This window comes from Xyrauchen texanus, chromosome 13, assembly GCF_025860055.1.
Source record: "Xyrauchen texanus isolate HMW12.3.18 chromosome 13, RBS_HiC_50CHRs, whole genome shotgun sequence".
NCBI classification, from domain to species: Eukaryota; Metazoa; Chordata; class Actinopteri; order Cypriniformes; family Catostomidae; genus Xyrauchen; species Xyrauchen texanus.
The window spans coordinates 31,577,596-31,601,167 of NC_068288.1; the positions used below are offsets into that span (position 1 = coordinate 31,577,596).

General features: G+C 38.5%; 2 protein-coding genes across 3 annotated transcripts in view; both read left to right on the top strand.

The window, feature by feature from the left end:
• The window catches only part of herc2 (HECT and RLD domain containing E3 ubiquitin protein ligase 2), an 86,420-nt gene extending 80,310 nt beyond the window's left edge, over nucleotides 1–6,110 (top strand). For both annotated transcript variants that reach the window (XM_052140702.1, XM_052140703.1), the window contains exons 90-93: nucleotides 2,317–2,507; nucleotides 3,973–4,078; nucleotides 4,182–4,394; nucleotides 4,726–6,110. In XM_052140702.1, the coding sequence (XP_051996662.1) occupies nucleotides 2,317–2,507; nucleotides 3,973–4,078; nucleotides 4,182–4,394; nucleotides 4,726–4,998 (783 nt within the window). In that variant the 3' untranslated portion in view covers nucleotides 4,999–6,110. The remainder of the gene's footprint in view (nucleotides 1–2,316; nucleotides 2,508–3,972; nucleotides 4,079–4,181; nucleotides 4,395–4,725) is intronic.
• A 3,991-nt stretch (nucleotides 6,111–10,101) lies between these two features.
• Nucleotides 10,102–23,572, top strand: part of oca2 (oculocutaneous albinism II) — a 146,324-nt gene continuing 132,853 nt past the window's right edge. The window contains exons 1-2 of the mRNA XM_052141138.1: nucleotides 10,102–10,241; nucleotides 15,404–15,651. Coding sequence (XP_051997098.1) covers nucleotides 15,422–15,651 — 230 coding nt within the window. The 5' untranslated portion in view covers nucleotides 10,102–10,241; nucleotides 15,404–15,421. The remainder of the gene's footprint in view (nucleotides 10,242–15,403; nucleotides 15,652–23,572) is intronic.

The following is a 23,572-nucleotide window of genomic DNA, read 5'->3' on the forward strand; positions in this document are numbered from 1 at the left end:
ATGCAGGTTGCATATATTTTGCTGTGATTTTTTTTTTTTCATCTGAGAATAAATTTTAGGGATTGTAAAAGATTTATTTTTGTCATACTTCTGATGTGTTTTTTATTTTGATACTACTTGTCCATCAGGCTAAAGAAAGGAGCTTTTTCCGAGGGCAATAAAATAAATTAGTTTCAGGCAGTCATTCAGTGCTCCGGGATAATGTCTCATTGTAAAAGAGCTTGTTCTGTTTCACTCTACAGTATGAGTATGTTTGTAGTTTGAGCTTATGCAAGGCCTCTCAGATCTGTTATATAAATGAATGGAATGGGATCACATACCTTGTACATTCTTTACATTTTGTCCTGGTAGAAGTCAGCTAACTTGTATTGTAGTAACACATCTGCCGCCTCTAATGCAGATATAAGCGCTTATATCTCTCTTGTTGTGCATGTATACTACAGTAATATTGCATCGCATGCAATTTACCATCTTTTACCAGTGCTTTAATCCAGGTTTTCCCAACCTATTTATGCCAGCTGAACCCCTTTGACCTAAAACATGGGTTTTCAAACATCCAAAAATCTAAAGGCAGCTGAATATTTTCATGAACAATTTTATTTTGTCATTGAACTGATGCTGACAAAAATGATTAAAATATTATCTTGAAAATGATATGGAGTTCCTGGACCCCAAATTCAAAAATACCTAACCTAAAATATTTAAAGGGATAGTTCACCCAAAAATGAAAATTCTCTCATCATTTACTTTCCCTCATACCATCCCGGATGTTTATTACTTTCTTAAAAAGATTTTTAGAAGAATATCTCAGCTCTGTAGGTCCATACAGTGCAAGTGAATTCTGAAAAAGGACATAATCCACATGACTCCAATGGTTAAATCCATGTCTTCAGAAGCGATATGATAGGTGTGGGTGACAAAATAGATCAATATTTACTGTATTTTATGTATTTTGACTGTAAACATACTCTTTAATTTCCACATTCTTGTATGGATGTGACTTTCACATTTAGGTACATACTGGTTGGAGCTTATCAAAGGTTGAGATTTATAGTAAAAAATTATTTAATGGTGATGTTTTTCTCACCCACACCTATCATATCACTTAAGAAGACATTTAGCCATCATATGGATTACTTTAATATGTACTTTTATGCTGCCTTTATTTCATTTTTGGACCTCCTGAGATCTGGTCACCATTAATTTGCTTTGTGAGGACCAACAGAGCTGAGATATTCTTCTAAAAATCTTCATTTGTTTTCTGTAGAAGAAAGAAAGTCCTGCAGGAATGGCAAGAGGGTGAGTAAATAATAAGAGAATAAAAACTTTGGGGTGAACTATCCCTTTAAGTACCCCTAAAATTTTAGGTAATTAATTCAATTAAAAAAATTGTAAAATGTGCCAGTCAAAACCCAGTTATGAAGCTCTGCATGACAAAGTGTAGAAAATAAAGGTAAAGAAAGGTAAAAACCTTGAAAGGTAAACTTTGAATAAACCGAATAGACTTGGCTGTGTGTGACATACGTAATGGAGTCATCAAGTGAGTGTGTGCAAACGGGTCATGTGTAAAAATGAATACGAGAGCCCTCTCCTGCATTCTCACTTGGATCATGTGTTGCTGAGCCGTTTGCAGTGATGGCGTTTCACAATACAGGATGTCTTATATTCACAGAGCAGTTGTTGTTTCCTGCCTTTTGCCTGGAGATATTAGAAAGGTTAAAGCAAATATTATCAAGCACAAGACAGCATTGAGACACTGACCATGTGCACACACACACATCCCTGTTCTATAGACAGGTTTAGATTCTCCAAAGTGGTCTTTGTTGAATGATTATTGAATAACCGGCCTAGCTACAGTAGTATTAACAGGATACCAAAAATGTAGTAGTCAATACCAATGCCAGCAAAACTGAAATGCCATTAAACTTTATATTTAAAATGTTTGCATACATAATACAAACTAACCTAAGTAATAGCATACAGTGTTCAAACCAAAATACATCTAAGCCCTTCCATAACATATAGTGAAGCCTTGGCCCATGAATATTAATTAGGTCAAGTGACTGGATGTTTAAGTATGGTTTACAAAGCAACACAAGCCTTTGCCAAAATATGAATTGTAACATACAGAATTAAATCAAAACCATTGAGATGTTTTTATTGGTGTGGGCATTTTGTTTTAGAGTTTTGTTATTCGTTTTTTGTTTTAAGACAGTCAATTTTTTATCTCTACTTATAAATATATGACCTATTTTAATTAGTTGCATTTTCTGAGATTTGACTCTGACCCTCAACCATTTCTATATTTTATGTTAGGTGGACAAGGACTTCATCCCTGGTCTGATGTATATCAGAGATAATGAGGCATCTGCAGAGGAGTTTGAAGCCATGCCTCTTCCCTTTACTGTGCCCAGTGCCTACGGACAGGAAGTGCAGCTCAGCTCCAAACATTCCCATATCAGCCTAGAGAACCGCAGTGAATATGTGCGGTTAGCAATAAACTACAGGTGTGCCTACAGATCTGTAAATAACAGTTTCGTAAATCTAGAAGGTTTTGACCTTCAATTTAATTTACCTGACCTCAATCATCTTCTCTATATTATGTGGTGGAAAGAACAGATTTCTGGAAAGCATATTTTATGAAATATCAGGGTTTACTTATGATACATTTCTGATATTCAACAGGCTATTTTGAACAATCATCTAAAGCATTGCCATCACAACTGCATTATGGCCCCCATATTTGTCCAGCAACTTTTAACGACAAACTGAACTTGATTGTCATCTCAAATTAATTTTAGCATCATAATGCAATTTACATTTATCTGAAGCAGCTCAGCACATCCAATTCGAGGTAAAGATTTAAAATATTGAAATGTTTTAAAATATTCTGAAGCTCGTTTTCTGAAAGTGAACTCCGCATTGGACATAGTTCTGATAGTTTATAGTATTATTGTAATTTAATGCTTTTTTTTTTCGTTAGGCAATTTATTTAATTTAATTTAATTTGCCGTTATTTTTTCGAAAGTAAGCTAAACTTTAATTTTATAGAACTGGGCTGTGTTAGTGTTAAAAAAAAACACACAGATTTTTTCTCCTAGTACTGTGTATTTATTTTTAATTTAAAACATCTTAGTGCACAGAAATGTATTTATTTATTTATTTTGTATTGTGGGCTTATTCCGTGACTGCCATCTATTATTTTGAATGGAGTGGAAAAGGAACTTTAATAAACTGATTGCTACAACAATTAAATTAATCGCAAACAGTGGCCATTCATTTGTTCTCCGTGCACTTGTCGATGTGCATGATACGAGATATTTGTGTTGGGATTCCTGGAAGTGTTTGCAGCATTGGATCTATATGCCGGTAAAATCAATCCATAATAACGTACAATAAATTGTGTTTCAATGCTGTATACCTGATTGGGGTATATTCTGTATTTTTTGCGTTAATGGCAATTTTCTCTACAAATAGTGTTTCCAAACCAGATTTTTGCGACATTTGAAGTATCGACATAGTTTATGCTCTAGAGTTAATGGAAAAATATTATGTCGACACTTGTGAAATTTTAGTAATAATTTGCATTTCCATCAGCTTTATTTTGAAGCACTAAATCTTTTTTCGCCAAAAAAATCCTTGGATGGAAATGTAGTTATAGTTACATATGTTACAGTATAAAAAGATGTGGCTTATTTGTCGTGTTTTTGAAAAACTGCCTCCAAGTGCTGCTCATTACTCATGACGCAATGCATAGATACTGAGGGTGAGATTCATCTTCATGGAGTGTGTTTTGACATGTTGATCGGCTGACGAAAAGTTGGGCGGCTGCTCCTAGGCCCTTGTGCTTTCCGCATGCAAGCTCTGTCAGTGTGACTTATACCATCTGTTTTTTCTCTCTCAACAACGCAACTTTATTTTTGGAAAATACGGGATGTCCATGTGCTCACACATGTTCTTTTGTTCTTCCAGACTGCACGAGTTTGATGAGCAGGTATCTGCAGTGAGGGAGGGTATGGCACGTGTGGTACCAGTGCCTCTTCTCTCTCTCTTCACTGGCTATGAGCTAGAGACTATGGTGGGTGCTTTCACCATCACTGACATAAAAACACACAGCCTATATGTCGTCTTCATGAATATCTTTCAGGGTTCTCAAGACCACTGTTGTGTGTGTTGTGTAGGTGTGTGGAAGCCCAGACATCCCACTGCACCTGCTCAAATCAGTGGCCACCTACAAAGGTGTGGAGCCCACCTCTCCTCTCATCCAGTGGTTCTGGGAGGTGATGGAGTCTTTCTCCAACACTGAACGCTCCCTCTTCCTCAGGTTCGTCTGGGGACGCACACGCCTACCCAGGACCATTGCGGATTTCCGTGGTCGGGACTTTGTGGTGCAGGTAAAATAACTTGAGACTATCTGAAATTGTCTTTCAAGTATTGTCCACCCACTTCTGTGGAAGTGGTTAGTAACTAGCAAAGGCAACATTTTCAGGGAATAATTATTTTAGGGACAACATGATAGTGAGTAGATATTTAGGTTGAACAATCCCTGTTAATGTCTCAATAAGAAGATTTGAACTTTGTTGACATTTTTTGCACAGGATAGTCATTGCTGGATTTAATCATATTCAAACTCTTACTCACACATTTTTTAGACAGAAAGGAAAGTTTATATAATAGAAACTTATTCTTAGAATTGCTCATTCAGTTACTTCTCTATTTGACCAGGTGCTGGATAAATACAACCCACCTGACCACTTCCTCCCAGAGTCCTACACCTGTTTCTTCCTTCTCAAGCTGCCACGCTACTCCTGTAAGCTGGTGCTGGAAGAGAAGCTCAAGTATGCCATCCACTTCTGCAAGTCCATTGACACGGATGACTACGCACGCATCGCTCTAACCGGAGAGCCTGCCGCAGATGACAGCAGTGACGACTCGGATAATGAGGACGCTGACTCGTTTGCATCAGACTCCACACAGGATTACCTTACTGGGCACTGAACTCTAACTCCCTGGTTAAACCCCCAGTGTCCCACACACACACACACACACACACACACACAAACACACACACACCACACACACACATAGGCACAATAATATGGTGTGCTGAGTTGTAGGAAGTCTTCAAAATAAGCTGCCAAGAAGTTTAAAAAAAACTGAACTGAAGATGTCTGTTTTAACCTCACTTATTAATGTGCATAGATACAAATACAACTAAGTGAAGAGAAATAAGTGTATATCATTATGTGCAATTAGCTTTAAAGCACTATTAAGCTGATGAAGAGCAAGTTAGAGAGATTTTTATTTTAATCTTTGTTGTGAAGAGTAACAGGACGACTGGAGAAACTGCACATCTCTGTGTGTTAATCATTGTGTTCATGTTTTATTACAGAGGACAGACCATGTAGCCTAGCACTGTGGTAGACTACTCCTGACAGGTGTTTCTGTGAAGATCTTCACATCAGCTTTATTATGTGTTAAATTGCTAGTATTATGAACTGTAGCTCCGCCTCTTTATTTGAAAATGGCAGTGTTTCTCAATAAGATTATTATTATTTTTTTTTTACGTTGGGAGGTTCATATGTTTTGTGTTTTTGGTTTTTTGATGAGTGGAAGCCTGATCAGGAGTTGTTTTTAGGCCTACGGTCACTGTATCCTCGCCCCCTCCCATCCGTGTCTGCACTGTTTTCCGTATGGAATGTATATAATTTGATTGTGCCATGTGTTTATGAGCTGTCTCATTCCCACATTATAAATAAATGTTCATTTCTGTTAATAAATTTAAACCACAATTTCTCTGGTAAGTTTTTCAGGTTTTTATAAAAAAAAAATGTTTTTTTTAATTTACATATATTTATCCATTTCAGTGTGTTTTTGGAGTACATTTTTATATCAGTTAATGCTTTTCATATCAGGGTTTCCATACTGGCAGAATCAGTCCAGTTCTCATAATTAAAATAAAAACGCTGACCAAAACCGATATATTGGCTGATCTATTTTTGTAAAATAGCCACTTCATTTTAAATGTACATATAATAACTACAATTTTTGTGTGTTTATAGAGTTATATGTTAAAGGCAATTAATGCTATACAAAATCAGGCTTTCTGTCTGGCCGATTCTCATAATTAAAATAAAAACAGTTTTGTTTTTTTCTTTAAAATTTGACTTTATTTCACATTTTTTGTGTATTTTTGCCAATACCACTGTAACTAGGTATTATGCTTTTTATGTACAACTGTCATCTCATCTGAGATTTCTAGAACCCTATAAGTTCCATTATTCTCAAACACTAATGTAAACGGTTTACTAAAATTCCCCATAATGACCAACGTGGCTCATACTAGCTTATGTGTTGAAGAGTGAGCGCTCCCACCACTTTTACAGGTCTCACATGCTGAAAAGTCAAGTGATGTTTATCCATGCACTGGCTGGACCGTGTAGCTTACCAAACGTTTTTGGTTCACAGGGTCTCTTGTTAATGGAATGCAGTAGTAAGCCCAGAGGTCAAAGGTTACATCGTAAACCGCCGCCTCTATCCAATGCCTATGCCAAAGTGTGACGTAGACTGTAGAGTTGAAAGGATCTTAGGGCTGTTTGACGGAGAGGGAGGGCAAAGTGTTTAATGATGGTTTAGAAATCAGGAGCATTCTTCGCCGTCTTAAAGGTTTTTCTTTCTTTCATAATCAGAAATCACAGAGCACATTATGCTGGAGTGGGTCAGGTGCTCCACTCATGTCGGGTTGGCTCCAGGCAAGCAAGAGATATGTGCAGTGGGAGTTGTAAAACATCCCATTGGGTTCTGGCTTTAATATGGTCTATTCTCTCATAAGTTGGTCAAAAACCCTATGGAAATTGAGGTACTTGTGTTGAGCTAGTTAAAGAACTCTGGTTTTAATGACCTGCAGAGACCCAGCAAATGAAATGTTATGTAAAATGAGTTGAATTATGAGTTGAAACTTTAGGGAGGGATTGTGTGTGGCCAATTTTTTTCATAACTGATTTTAAGGAATTTGTGATTAGGAGAGCTCAGACAGTCAGTATCCTTTGATGTCTGGGTCCATTGGATGTATTATGGGATTCCAACAGTCACCTACTGGATAAAGCTCTCTTTTCTGTACCTTTGGGTCTCTCCTTTCCTCATTGTTAACTGAAGACTCTATTTGACCCCGGAAAGTCAAATTATGCACTTCACTGGGTTTCACAGTCTCTCATGTCTGATGTGTGTACATAAGTTAAAATCAGCTCCCATAGGATCACCCGGACCTGATCTACATCAGTCTTTCCACAGTCTTTTATTCTATGAGGACTGAGCAGGAAATGATTAGGAAATGTGAACTGATCACATAGCTATGGAAGCCTGTTTCCGCCACCTCATTTAAAAACATTTTTGACGTGCTATATAATAATCTCATTATTTGAGAAATACATTTTATTGAGCATTTATTTGCAGATTAAATTGATTATCCTCCGTTCAGTTCTCTCTCATCAGTATCAAACCACCATCAGTGCATGCAAAAATTAGAGATATTTTAAGCTGGGATTCAAAAGGCAAGAAAACCGTATTGATTATAAGTGTTAGGGGTTTATACAAATATTAAATTTAGGAGTATAATTTCTCTCACCAGATTTGTGTTAAGGACATAAATGTACTCCAAATTGTGCGACTTGTTGAGGAGTGGTGTGCTACTACTTTTCTAAGTGATTGTACTCAAGGTTTTTACCTGGCAGACTATAAAATGGTCTTGCATTGAAGGGGAGTGACTCTACAGCAATATCTGTGGATGAGAATATACAGAGATGGGGGTGGGCTCTTTTGACCTGGGCCAGTAAGAAGCCATCCAAAATACCCAAACAACCTCATTGCTACTTACAACCACTCAGAACACCTTAGCAAAAACAAAGCCCTGGTCAGGGGTGGATTTAGTCATTTTGGGGCCCTAGGCAAAGTACAGGAATGGGGTTCTCTTCAATGACACATTTAGAATGATTTTCTCTTAAAGGTGCCGTAAGCCAATAATTATTATTATTACAATTTTTATGGAATGGTATGGAGAATATATTCCTACGCTCTGAAAGATATCACTGACTACGGTTACATGGACACCAGATATCGGGTTATTGTGAGAAAACAGCGTTCCTGTTTACATGCACTGTATAGGTGGCGTACATTACTCCCGTATACATCTGACTTGGTCAATAAGCAGCTTTCTTTTTTTCATATATAAACTTACATTTTGTGTGCATGTGTAAAGTATATAACATACAATACATCATACATATGTGTAAAGTCTGTGCTTTTATATTAGAAGTTAGCCAAGATTATAGTTTAGATCAGAGTATAGTAAAGAAACGTGAAAGCATACACTATGTAGCTACATTACACTTGGCTAAAACCCAAGATTAACTAGAAGTCACATGAAAGTCTCTCTTACACTTTCCTCTTATCCACAGCGATCAGCAACACACTTTCCAACCCATGCATATGATTCATCACACCACCTCCAGAATTGTTCAGCACTTCAGATTCCACAACACTTACCTTAATTTTATTATAAAACATGATGCATTTAAAACAGAGGGAGAATAAAAGCAAGTGTATGATTTTAGTTGCGAAACAACACACCAACATTAAAGTCCTCAGAGCTGTGAGTCAGAGTAAAAAGTTGCCTATCCACAATTCTTAGCAGCTTTTGGTTATTTTTGGTCATTCTTTTAAACGTTAAAAAAGGATAATGTTCTATCTGACCTCTGAGGTTAAAGTTGATGGCTAGTTTGATACCTCTGTGAAATTAACGGTTTACTCCGTTTATCCACCTCTGTGACCTCATCTCCATCTCATCGATCCTGTTGATATTTCTTCTCATTTGTGGTGCTTAATTCATATGTGTTTGTAATTTGAAGCCTGTAATGCCCTTGAGATTTTGATGTTTGTGGCACACAAAGTATGTGTAAAGGACCGAATTCATTAGGCAGTTGCACAACTTTTCCAAGCAGTATTTCAGTGGATAAAACTTGCATATTGTTCACTAACCATTCGCAAACAGGGTAACCAACGCGCTGTAATAGTGCTGCGCAGTATCTAAATCAAAGGGATACTGTAGTCTGTTCAAAAATGAAAATACTGTCATCATGTGCTCACCCTCATGTTGTTCCAAACCCATAAGGCTTTTTTCCTCACTCCTCAGTGGAACACAAAAGGATGCGTTGGGCAGAATTTTCATTCTGTGATGTTGTCCAGATTCCCAGGTCACTTTACCACACTTATGCAAAGATCTTTTCTGAAACTCTAGAGTACATGTGTGTGATTATGTTTTTTTTTTCCCCCTTAGGAGAATATTCAGGAGATTTAGAAGCAAAAGTATGCTCTCTTATTATAGTTAAGATAATAAGAGATCTTTTCTAGTGTAAAAGTCTTACAACATAGAGGAAACAGATTAGACTCCTTCTTAAATCAAGTCTGGGTCATTAAGACAGGGATGTATTGTAGGGCAGTCCAACCTTTGTAAGAAGGGGAAAGCTTTAATCATCAACGTCATACATATCAAGTCACCTGTGAGGAATATGTGTACAAGTATTTCGATATAGTTTTGAGGACAAACTGTCCTAAACAGTGAGCTAAATCTGATAAAACCGCCTTTGGGGACATTCAGGGACGTCCTCTATTGGAAACAATATTCATAAGAATTAGTTTACACTAAAATTGCAAACGGTTTTCATTTATGGGTAGGGTTAGGGTTACTCTTATTATTAACTTAGTAGTAGTCTATGAGATGTTTCCAGTATGAAGTGTGTGTGTGTCCAGTTTGAAAGGTAGAAGGGTCAGTGTTTGCAGGACATCTGCGTGCATTGTGTTTTGGGAGAAGGGGTAGTTGAGCAGGCCTACACCAGTGTTAATGACTGTCTACTTCCACAAGGTGTCTGAGGGTATGAGTGGAAAGAGGGAGGGCAGTTTATTCACTTTCTCCTGTCTGTGTGCAGAGTTTGCTGTGGGTCCCTCCCTCCACTCCTAAAAGGAGTCTGTGAGCAACACTTTTAAGTCCTCTTCATCCTGCTGTTTCACACTGAGCGTCTTCCTCCTCTTCCTCATCCTGTTACCTGTGTGCGGCACTCACGAGCCAGCTAGACCTGCGTAATTTCCAGTTGCATTGCTCCATATCATCATCATCATCATCATCATCATCATCATCATCATCTTTAGTGTCCTTCTCAAATCACCATCTTCATTGTCTGCATTGTCAGGTAAGGGGTTTAGTAAATAGAAGATCAAACTTCTGTATGTATGATAAAGAAATCATGTTTCAAATACAATTTCAAACTATTTGCTAGTTTAAGCAGACAAGCCTAGCTGATGCTTATTCATGCTAATTTACAACAGTGAAGTGTATTAAAGTAAAATTTGCAAACATGCTTTAATTTTTGGGGTATGGATGTAATTTCAACAGAATATAATTTCAGAAGGCTACATGTCATTTAAAAGTGACCTTTTATATAATTGTGGATTGTTGCAATATTTTGTATGTGTGTGTTTGTGTGTGTGTGTGTCTGTCTGTCTGTCTTTTTATTATCGTTATTATGTTGACAAAATTCAGCCTGTATTTTAAATTTAATAAAATTGTATAAAGTTTCATTTTCACATATTTTAACTGATTGCATTTTTCAATGGATTAATTCTTTCTTCCCACACTGGGAGAGGGAGGGGAGAGAGGAATGTACAGTAAGTCTAGAGAGTGTGTGAGTATGAGTGCATTAAGGTTCTTTAAGCATTACAGATTAATGTTGGTCTGCTTCCGACCGCATCATAGCACAGAGATGGCGCTCATAAACATCCTAAATGATATTCAGCAAAATACTGATTCAGGCAAAATATCAGTGCTGGTATTATTAGATCTCAGTGCTGCTTTTGACACTGTTGACCACAGCATTCTCCAAAACAGATTTTAAAACTGGGTAGGGATCTCTGGGATGGTCCTCAGGTGGTTCAAGTCATATTTAGAAGGTGGGGGTTACTATGTGAACTATGTGGCAACTATGAATCTTAGTGGACAACCATGACGTGCAGAGTCCCACAAGGCTCAATTCTTGGCAAAATTATGATAAAGAAAGAAATTGCATACCATAGCTATGCAGACGATGCCCGGATCTATCTAGCCTTATCGCCAAATGACTACAGCCTCATAGACTCTCTGTGCAAGTGCATTGATGAAATTAACAGTTGGATGTGTCAGAACTTCCTTCAGTTAAACACTGACGAGACAGAGGTCATTGTATTTGGCAACAAAGGTGAAATTCCGAAGGGGAACACTTATCTTGACTCCAAGGGCCTAACAACAAAAACCAAGAAATCTTGGTGTAATTTTGGTGTTAGACTTTAGTTTCAGTAGTCACATCAAAGCAATAACTAAATCAACCTAATGTCATCTAAATAACATAGCCAGAAGTAGATGTTACGGATGGTGTTAACAGCTAAGTTATCCTCTGCTGTGCCAGGGAAGGTTGACAACAAATAAAAGTGTACATCAACAATTTTTGGTTATCCTCTGTTTAATCAGGGAAGGTTAACAACAGGTATGGATGGTGTTAATAATTAAAATTAATTTTTAATAATTTTTTGTTTTTTCCAAATTCTTTTATTACTTTTTATTCTTATTTCATGTTCTAAATTGGTTATATATCTTGTATTTTCATTTAAATGTATATATATATATATATATATATATATATATATATATATATATATATATATATATATATATATATATATATATATATATATAATGAGCACTTTGATTTGCCATTGTGTATGAAATGTGCTATATAAATAAACTTACCTTTCCTTGCTTCAGTGGAAAAGTGTATTTTTATTTGATTTAGCATAAACTAGCAGCCCAAAGCACAACACTTAATTCCTTGAATTTTCTTGATCTAAAAGTCTTATGTCCAAATGCTTAACATTAAATGTAAACTAAATATTGCATTCATTTGTTTACAAAACTAAAATTGTATTTACATTCTTTTGAAGAAGATAAAATGTAAGAGAGATATATTTATTTAATCTTTAACCATTTCTTTGTAGTTACAAAATGCCCATACTGCCATTTGTGTCATTTCATGGTTTTGATGATTTTTATAGTATTCTTAATTGTGGAAAATAGTAATAATAAAGAAAGAGTACGTGTGTCCACTATTTTAACTGCAAGTTCATAACAAACAAGACCTCTCCCCCCTATGAAATCATCTTAACACAAAATTAATTTCCTGCTGACAAAGAACAAAATAATAATTAATGGGATAGGTCACTCAAAAGTGAAAAGTCTCTCATCATTTACTCACCTTCACGCATCCCAGATGTGTATGATTTTCTTTCTTCAGCAGACAGCAAAAGATTTTTAGAAGAATATTTCAGCTGTGTGGGTCCTCACAATGCAAGTGAATGGTGTTCAGACTTTTGTAGCTCATTTTGTAACTCATCAATTCACATTAAGTAATCCTAAAAGTAATCCATATGACTCCAGTGGTTAAATCCATGTCCTCAGAAGCGATATAATAGGAGTGGGTTAGAAACGGATCCAAATTTAAGTTATTTTCTTTACTGTAAATCTCCACTTTCACTTTTACATCTGAAAATCACATGTGGTGCCTGTTTAGATTCAATTTCACATCTGAAGTGGAGATTTAGGGTAAAAAACGACTTAACTATTTTTCTGTTTCTCAAACACACCTATTATATTGCTTCTGAGGATATGAATTTAAACACTGGAGTCGTGTTTAAACAATGGATTACCTCTATGTTTCTTTTATGTGATTTTTAGGACAACAAAGGTTTGATCACAATTCACTTGTATTGTATGGACCTACAGAGGTTAAAGTTTCTTCTAAAAATCTGTGTTTGTGTTCTGCTGAAGAAAGAAAGTCATACACATCAGGGATGGCATGAGGGAAGTGAATGATGAGAGAATTTGCATTTTTGGGTGAACTATCCCTTTAATTCGTTCAAATGAAAATGAGAGTTTAATGGATATTCTGATCTGATAAAACATTTTCCAATATAATAAAAGAATATACCTAAGTAAATTAATTAATCAATTAGTTTTATAGATAGATAAAAACAAAATGAGGAAATTAATGAAATAAAGTAAATTCAAATCAAATAAAGTAATTAAATTTAGGACCACTAGCTTGACGTGACAAAGTTTGACAAGGAAAAGATAGCATTCGTATTAAGATAGCTTGACAAGCATTTGTTTTAATCTAGGTTGGTAAATAATTCAATAGAGGTTTGAATGTGTATTTTTTCTCTTTCCCTCAAATATAGAGGTTTGCAAAATGCCTCACGCTATGCCATGTAAGCTGACTTTTTCAATGTCATCCACACCTAAATGACCATCTGAATAAGAGGAGAAAGAGTAATTCCTTTCTATAACACTCAGCCTTGCTATAGCAGATTACACATCTCTACAGGCAGGCTGAACACACTTACAGTGGACATCTTGTATTGACCACCTGCACAATGGAGCTTGTTTGATTCAGCAACAGTGCATATTGGAAATCAAACAAGACCGGGTCACTAGTCCTTGGTAACAGGTCACTGTTAGTGTCCATTCAGGCAGTCCCTGAGCTTTCATCACACACTGACCTTCCTCTGTTACTGCACTCTAATGCACGGGCCACCTCCAGTCGTAATCCAATTACCTTGGAATCTGTAGCGAGGCTTCTTATTATTCCCTAAACATTATTGTTTTGAGTTTGTATTGATTAGTTAAGGCACCATGTCTGGTTTTTCTTTTACTTTTTTCATACACTAATTACCTGTGTTTGATGAAAGAGTTTACTATGGTTCAAACACTAGGCGGTTGTCTCATGAACACAATGGCTTTCTCTTTCCTGTGCAAACAAATCAAAAGGACTGGTCATAGGCAGATATAGCCTTAAGGGAATGTGTGTGAATTGATTTCACACTCTGTTTCTGTATTGTGGTCTTGATTTGTTGAAAATGAACATTCAATAAGCTCGATCAGCTGCTCTGGAGAATTCTTCCAGGAGGCAGCCTGCTTGCAAAAGGGGGATTGAGTGGCTATTTTAATGCCCTGCTTTGTCTCAGAATTCCATTAGGGGGTGCTATTTAAGTCAACCTCAAGCAAACCTGAGGCACAACTATTACTTCTGCTCAGGGTTAGGTAAACCCTAATGGTGTATAACTCATTCTGCACTTTTTTGTGATATGGCATTAATGATTCCTCAAAACATGGTAAGGAGAGGTGTGAAATTACTCTTTGAACTTTTTATATAGGCAGACAAGAAAACAGGCACAAGGAAAAATCTGGGTTACACTGGGGTACTTATAATGGAAATAATGTGGGGCTAATCCATAAATGTTAAAATACTGACCTTTTCAAAAGAATATGGTCAGAAGACATAAACAATATGTGTGTTAACATGATTTTAGTGTGATAAATTTGCTTACTAACTTATTTTTTTAAAGTTATATCCAATTGTACAATGTTGTTGCCATGACGACATAAGGTTGTAAACCCTAAAACGATGATTTAAACACCTTTACAGTTTCAATAATACAAGTTTTAACAGAATAATTAATGAAAGTGTTTTTATTCAATTATTACCATCCCATTTCTGCCTTTAATTAGAGGCATTAACTTCTTGCATTGCAAGTGCCTCACTGTTACCTCGATTTTTGCCTGTTTTAAAGAAAAGGAGGGACTAGTTGAAAAAATTTTATGTGATAATCAAGATTATGCAACAAATGATGTCGAATGAGCTTAACTCATATCGAACCCAAGTAGAATCAAAGTGGTGCCAAAGTTACACTTTTTGAAGCTTTTTGAATTTAAGTATTGATAAACATGCAACAAGTTAAACTTTGAAAATGCATAAAACAAGTAGAAATGACAAAAAATATTGTAACAAGTAAAATGGATGAAAATTAAATTGTATTTATAGAACAACAATGACAAAATGTTTTACAGTTTAGAGACTCAGATACTTGATATTGCACAGGGACTGTGGGGCTATGAAAATTAGACCATGCACTTTAAAGTGTCTAAAGGGTATAGTGTATAAAACATTTGTAATGTGATTTCATACTTATTATTCCATATTTCTAAAGTGTCTTGGTCAATCCCAACGAGTAATTTATGTGATTTAATTTGCTTTATGCACATGAAGCACTAGAGGGGGCAGCTGCATATGTATGGAATAAAATTATATTCAGTGCACCCTTTATCTCCATTAATATCTTTCTAAACTTTATTACAGGATGAGGTTATTAGAAATGTCAAATAAGTCTCAAAAGACCTGTCTTAACTCACGTGATGCTAGTCAATATTAAATATGATGTGCTGCATTAGTATGTTCATTTAACATCAATGTTCCTATTCTGTCCCCAGCTCTTGTTCTGAGTGAAGATGTACCTGGAGAATAAAAGTAATATAGAGGTGGAAATGTCTCAAACCGGAGGTCAGGGTCACCCCAGTAGGGCAGGCCGCAGAAAGTCGGAGTCTGTGGATGGCAACTTTGATGAACTTCGTCTGCTGGAGGGCTTCACTGGGAAAAGAGAGACACAGAAATTGCTGCAGGCCGCAGCCATGCCACCAGGACATTGTATAATCTACACAGACACCAGTCAAGAAGATAGGTAGGACAGTGTTTCTTGGTGTTTTGATTATCAGATAGTTAAAGGTGCACTCAGTCATTTTTTCCCTATTAAAAAAGGTTTACTCCTGAAGAAATTCATTGTAGTTTTGAAACATATGTATGCAATCATAAAAAAGTGGTTTTATTCTACATGGGGGAGGGACACCCTCATGGGGGCTGCCATTTTAGAATCACATGACCAGCTGAATACTTTTAGCTTTATCTCAGTAACCGTCTTGTTATTGTACACTTTCACTCTTGGATTAAATTAATCATGGCTGATCATGAATAGTGAATTTCTACTGTGGCATCTCTAACTGAAAATTATTGATTTTAAATGATCCACACCACTAGGTGTCACTGTAAATCCAAGATGACACAAACAAAAGGTTTCTGATTGCAACTTTAATCAAGAGGGATTCGATTGCGTAAATTTAAGGGTCAAAGCTGGTTTTCCATTGTTTAAAGGTGATTGGTTAAAATACTTTATCTATCGCTGTCCTTTTCTGCATATCGCTGCCCCCTTTGGCATATCGCGGCAGCTCATTTCAGCTTAGTCCCGTTTCTCCTGATGGTCCACCCTTGATCAAAGTGTGTCGGCCCACTGGGAAAATGCCCTGTATGCCAGATTACCAATCCAGCCCTGACCCCATTTCACTGATAGCTGAACAAATGTTGAAAGAGAACTCAACCTACTGTCGCAAAATCCACAGTAAGATCAGCCTGGATGCTAGTGGTGCAGAAATGACACACTTCAACTTTAAAGCTAAATTTAAGTATTTTAACATCGACAAAGTTACACACTTTAGCTTTAATATCTGTTTCTTATAAAACTCATGCTGAGGTAATGATTCATTTAGGGGAAAGAATCTCAATGTAAAAAGTGCTCTTAAATTTCACTTTAACAGTGCAATTTCACGGTTAAGGCTGATGCCTGACTGAACGCATTTGGCATATAAAGTCTACAGAACCCTTAGTGAGAGATTTTCTGTGTGAAACAGCTGCTAATCGACTCCAAAGAAGATTGGTGCTCACATGTGGAGTCACATTACCGTAGTGGCGTCATTGCAAATGTGTGTCTACTGTCTATGTGGGGAAAACATTGTGTGTGTATGAAAGAGAAGAACATGAGGATGGGGTCTTAATCCCAAACTTGTGATTGAGACACTTTTGGGATTAGACAATAACGTTTTAGATCATCCAGCACGTGATTAATTGCTTGAGATGAGATCAGCTTCCACTCTAATGACTGCTTTCTCCAGGAATCCTTTAATGGTCACTGCTGCGCTCAATGAAATCAGCTGATCACATCACATGGATTAGTTTACTAACTTTTCTCTTTCTTACCTCTGGGAATATATTCAAACTCAACTTTTATGTTACAAGCATAGATAGTAAATAGATTGTGATGGATTTTTCTGCATTTATAACTGAATTGAAAATGCTGAATTGAATTTAAATTGAGGTAGTTAACAGAATGCAACTGTAATTCAATTTTGAATTCAAGGAATTAGCCTAACATATAATGAAATATTATATATACTATAATTGAAAAAAGTATGAAATAAATATATATATATATATATATATATATATATATATATATATATATATATATATATATATATATATATATATACAGTGCATCTGGTAAGTATTGACAGCGCTTCACTTTTTCCACATTTTGTTATGTTACAGCCTTATTCCAAAATTGATTAAATTAATTATTTTCCTCAAAAATCACATGTACATAAGTATTCACAGCCTTTGCCATGACACTCAAAATTGAGCTTAGGTGCATCCTGTTTCCACTGATCATCCTTGAGTCATGGTGCTACATAAAACAATATAACAATACAATAAATTATAAAAAAAATTAACAGGACAATAGGCACAGTGAAAGACAGTGCAGCGCCGACCAGTAGACAGTAGTGCAAAAAGATGACAGTTTCTAAAAAAGCCAAATGTAAACATAAATTTCTATGAGATAGTGTTCTATGCACATAGCAGTTATTGAGGTATCAGCCAGGTATAAATTTACAATAATTAAAGTGCAACTCAGGACACGTGTGTGTGTGTGTGTGTGTCAGTCCAGTCTCTGAGTATTCAGGAGTCTGATGGCTTGGGGGAAGAAGCTGTTACACAGTCTGGCCGTGAGGGCCCGAATGCTTCGGTACCTCTTGCCAGATGGCAGGAGGGTGAAGAGTTTGTGTGAGGGGTGTGTGGGGTCATCCACAATGCTGGTTGCTTTGCGGTTGCAGTGTTTTTTGTAAATGTCTTTGATGGAGGGAAGAGAGACCCCGATGATCTTCTCAGCTGTCCTCGCTATCCTCTGCAGGGCTTTGCGGTCCGAAACAGTGCAAGTCCCAAACCAGGCAGTGATGCAGCTGGTCAGGATACTCTCAATAGTCCTTCTATAGAATGTAGTGAGGATGGGGGAACATCCGAAGAAAGTAGAGACGCTGCTGGGCTTTCTTGGTAATAGAGCTGGTGTTGAGAGACCAGGTGAAGTTCTCCACCAGGTGAACACCAAGGAATTTGGTGCTTTTGACGATCTCCACAGAGGTCGATGTTCAGCGGAGGGCGGTCACTCTGTGCTCTCCTAAAGTCAACAACCATCTCTTTTGTTTTGTCCATATTCAGAGACAGGTTGTTGGCTCTACACCAGTCCGTTAGCTGCTGCACCTATGCTGACACGTCGTTCTTGCTGATGAGACCCACCGCGGTCGTGTCATCGGCAAACTTAATAATGTGGTTCATGCTGTGCATTGCTGCACAGTCTTCAGTCAGCAGAGTGAACAGCAGTGGACTGAGCACACAGCCCTGGGGGGCCCCAGTGCACAGTGTGGTTGTGGTGGAGATGCTGTTACCGATCCGGACAGACTGAGGTCTCCCAGTCAGGAAGTCTAGGATCCAGATGCAGAGGGAGGTGTCCAGGCCCGGCAGGTTCAGTTTTTCAATCAAGTGCTGAGGAATTATTGTGTTGAATGCTGAGCTGAAGTCTACGAACAGCATTCGAACGTATGAGTCCTTATTGTCTAGGTGGGTGAGGGCCAGATGGAGGGTGGTGGCGATGGCATCGTCTGTTGAACGGTTTGGATGATACGCGAACTGCAGTGGGTCTAGTGAGGGGGGCAGCTGGGTCTTAATGTGACTCATGACGAGCCTCTCGAAGCACTTCATGATGATGGGTGTGAGTGCGACGGGACGGTAGTCATTGAGGCAGGACACTGAGAAGACTTCTTTGGCATGGGGACGATGGTGGTGGCCTAGAGGCATGTTGGAACGAAGGCGCTGCTCAGAGAGATGTTGAAGATGTCGGTAAGAACATCTGCAAGTTGCCAGGAATGTTGTTAATAAATTAATAACCCACTTCATCCCTCTCAGTTAATGGAAGATTTAATGAAAATCACTAATACCAACAAACTAATATCCAAACTACATAAACTTATATTAAATAATGATACAACAATTATAATACCCATGAATAAATGGGAAAAAGACTTAGCCTTCTCCCCCAACACCGACCTCTGGAAGGAAATCTGTAACAACACATTCTCAATGACTAATAATACTAACCTCCAGCTCATACAGTTTAAGATTATTCACAGGATTCACATCACCGAAAGAAAGATGTTTATAATGGGCTTGAGGGACACAGACATTTGTTCACAGTGCACACTGGGGAGCACAGATGACTATTTTCATGCCCTATGGACCTGTCAATCAGTTCACTCATTTTGGATATCAGTGACCACAAAACTATCCGTTATCATGGGTTGTGGAATCCCTCCATCTCCGTCACTCTGTTTACTTAATAACTGCATGGAAGTTGATAATCTCCCAATCAAATACAAAACCCCCCTCCTCATCTCTCTATCGCCAAGAAAGTAATTTTGCAAAACTGGAAGTCCAAAAACTGTATACATATCATTCACTGGACTAATCTTCTAATAGAGTACATCACATTAGAAAAAAATAACATACACTAACAAGAATATTATATCTACATTTCTTGATATCTGGAAACCATTCCTAACTCATCTTCATATAAATCAATAACCTGGAACCGGACCAACGCATTCTCCCAACCACACGTTTACAAACAAATAATGAATAATCTCTGAGTATTACTGTACAGTACTACAATTATTCAGTATAGATGTCCTTTATATATATATGTATATGTATCTATTTGTATGTATGTGTGTGTATGTATATTTGTATATGTGTGTAGATGTATGTATGCGTGTGTATGTATATATGCATATGTATATGTAGGTATGTGTGTATGAATACATGCATGTATGTGTATGTGTGTGTATGTATACATGTATATGTATAATGTTCGATAAGCTGTACTTTTATTTTATTTAAAATCTGCATATTATTGCTATTTTTATTTTTTTTTTTTTTTTTATTAAAGATGGTGGTAGTAGGGATGATGATATTGATATTATTATTATTATTATTATTATTATAGAATGATTAGTCTTCCCTTCCTCTCTCTTTCTATATAAATGACAATTCAGAAAATATTACTTATAAATATGTATACAATTTTGTTAAAAATATAAATGGTCTGGGTCGGGCGTCTGTTCTAGGTGCTGTTGGTGGGTGCAACTGGCATATCCTGTTGGCATAATCATTACAGACTCAGTGATTGGACTGACTGGCCCTTCCCTTTCACTGCCACCGGCCAGATCCCTCCCTCAGCATTAAAGAATCATATTGATTTGATACCTAGGTTGGATGTGTTGTCTCTGGCTGGGGAGCTAACCAGTGCACACCTTGCTCAAAGCCATGGAAGGGAAGAAAGAAAGAAAAGGGGGGTAAGAGGCCCAACCACCCATAACATTTGGTTATGTCACGTCACAAACAGACTAAGGGAGCTTGGTTTGGAGGTGCCTGTTATGGTGGCGTACTTTTTAGAGGAAACCTCAATGGAGCCTAGAAGCTTAACTACGGGGATTGGGTGTCGCTGGCGGCGGTGAGGGGGAATCGGATTATTGAATAGAGGAGAGGTGTCGGTGTCTGTGTGGGCAGGGGGGTGGAGTTGTCTGTGGGTTGTGCTCACTGGCAGTTGTAGATCAGCCCCCTGACCTAGAGTTTAGAGCATGTACGGTGACATTATTGACTGACCTAAATGTATTGTTATTTTATTATTATAGATTGCTAGAGCTAATGCTCCTATTATTGTCATGAATTATCATTATAAATATTATCATTGATACTATCACCACTAATATTAATATATTGCTGTTGTTGTTGTGATTGTTGGGGTGATTAATACCCTCACTAAAACTATACTGATACTACCGGACTGCGCCTATCTATACTTGCGTCACAGAAAGGATCTCATGTGCCTACATACACCACTTTATCGATGACTGTGTTGGGCTGTTTTGTATTTCGTTGTTTTTGTTTTGTTTTTGTGCTTTTTCTCTCTTCTGTATTGTATATGTGTCTCACTACCTTGTATGTGTTACTCTTTTGTTAATTTGCAAAAAAAATAAATAAAAAGGAATGTTGTCTGGTCCAGCAGCCTTCCGTGGGTTGACTCTATGTAGAGTTTTCCTCACATCAGCCGTGGTAAGACAGAGCACCTGGTCGTTGGGAGGAGGGGTGGTCTTCCTCGCCACCACGTCGTTCTGTGCTTCAAACCTAGCGTAGAAGTTGTTCAGCGCATCTTTGTCACAGGAAACTGATGTTGTCCTGTAGTTGGTGATGGCCTGGATGCCCTGCCACATGTGCCGTGTGTCGCCGCTGTCCTGGAAGTGATTGTGGATTCTCTGGGCGTGTGCATGGTTTGCCTCTCTGATGGCCTGGGACAGTTTGGCCCTCGCTGTTCTTTGGGCAGCCTTGTCGCCTGCTCTGAAGGTGGAGTCTCGGGTCCTCAGCAGCGCACGTACCTCCGCAGTCATCCACGGCTTCTGGTTGGAGCGTGTGGTGATGGTCTTGGAGAAGGTGACATAATCAAATAATCATACTGATATAGCTGGTCAGTGATGCTGTGTATACCTCCAAGTTGATAGAGTCGACATATGTTGCAGTCCTGAAGAGCAGAGATGGCTCCTGCTGGCCAGGTTTTCACCTGCTTCTGGAGCGGTTTTTGTGTCTGACAAGCGGTCTGTATGCTGGAATTAGCATAACAGAGATGTGGTCTGAGTAGCCGAGGTGGGGGCGGGGCTCAACAGAGTCTTACTGCTCAGAGCTGCATTTCTGTCGGCACGAAACGAGGAGAGCCCGTCTAGCTGAATGCCGGCATCCGGAACTCCGTCGCTGAGCCACGTCTCTGTGAAAACAAAGGCGCAGCAGTCTCTAAGCTCACGCTGCGTAGTCTGCTGGAGTCGGATGTAGTCCAATTTATTGTCCAGGGAGCAAACATTTGAGAGCAGGATAGATGGGAGAGCTGGCCGGCTAGGGTTTGTTTTTAGCCTAGCATGGACCCCCACCCTCTTGCCACGCTTTTGCTTCCTCGCACACTGCTTACGACGTCACCTCCCCCGTGCACCGGCATCAGGCGACGCCGAGGACTGGAGGCCTGGTCTCCGCAGCAAGCCGAGTACGCGTAGCAACTCCTGCAGATCATCACGCAGCTTGGTTTTTGCATGAATGTTATATTTTTACAGTGTCTGGTGATGGTAGACACGAACATCAGTTGCTCCAATGTCCATGTGCCATAAAAGTCGAGCTAAGGGACAAAAATAGCACCATGCTAGTCCATTTTGGATCCGGAGTGGCTGCTGCATGCTATTGGAGTCCACCTGTGGTAAATTCAGTTGATTGGACTTGATTTGTAAAGGCACACACCATTCTATATAAGGTCCCACAGTTAACAGTGCATGTCACAGCACAAACCAAGCCATGAAGTCTAACTAATTGTCTGTAGACCTCTGAGACAGGATTTCATCGAGACACAGATCTGGGGAAGGGTACAGAAAAAGTTCTGCACCACTGAAGGTCCCAATGAGCAAAGTGGCCTTTGTCAGGGAGGTGACCAAGAACCCGGTGGTCACTCTGACAGAGCTTCAGCAATTCTCTGTGGAGAGAGGAGAACCTTCCAGAAGAACAACCATTTCTGCAGCACTCCACCAATCAGGCCTGTACGGTAGAGTGGCCAGAAGGAAGCCACTCCTCAGTAAAAGGCACATGACAGCCCGCCTGGAGTTTACCAAAAGGCACCTGAAGGACTCTCAGACCATGAGAAACAAAATTCTCTGGTCTGATGAAACATCATTGCCTGAATGGCAAGCGTCATGTCTGGAGGAAACCAGGCACCGCTCATCACCTGGCCAATACCATCCCTACAGTGAAGCATGGTGGTGGCAGCATGCCACAAGCTTGTAGCATCATACTAAAAAAGACTTGAGGCTGTAATTGGTGCCAAAGGTGCTTCAACAAAGTATTGAGCAAAGGCTGTGAATACTTATGTACATGTGATTTTTTTTTAATAAATTTGCAAAGATTTCAAACATTTTCAAACTTTCACATTGTCATTATTATAAGAGGGGGTTTTGGACTCAGGGCAAGAAGACCCACATGGCACAAGGTGACAGTCACCCAGAGAAGAAAGCTGGAAGTAGCCGAGGTCCATGCATAAAAGCAAATTTGCAGTCCAAACAGGGCCAATGGACAAAGTGGGAAAACCTGGAGCATCAAAAGCTCACCTGGAAGGATCTTTGGGAGATGGAAGGAGGTAGACTTAGCTTCATCATTAGAGCCACCTATGATGTCCTTCCCACACCCAAGAATCTAAACCAGTGGGATGGAGAAGATTCATCATGTCCCCTCTGTCAAACCCCTGCAACGCTAAGGCAAAACCAGTCTTTCCCAAGGCCATTACAGCTGGAGGCACAACCAGGTCCTGAGACAACTGCCAATTACCCTGGAGGGAAGGAGAACTACTACCAATGCCCTCT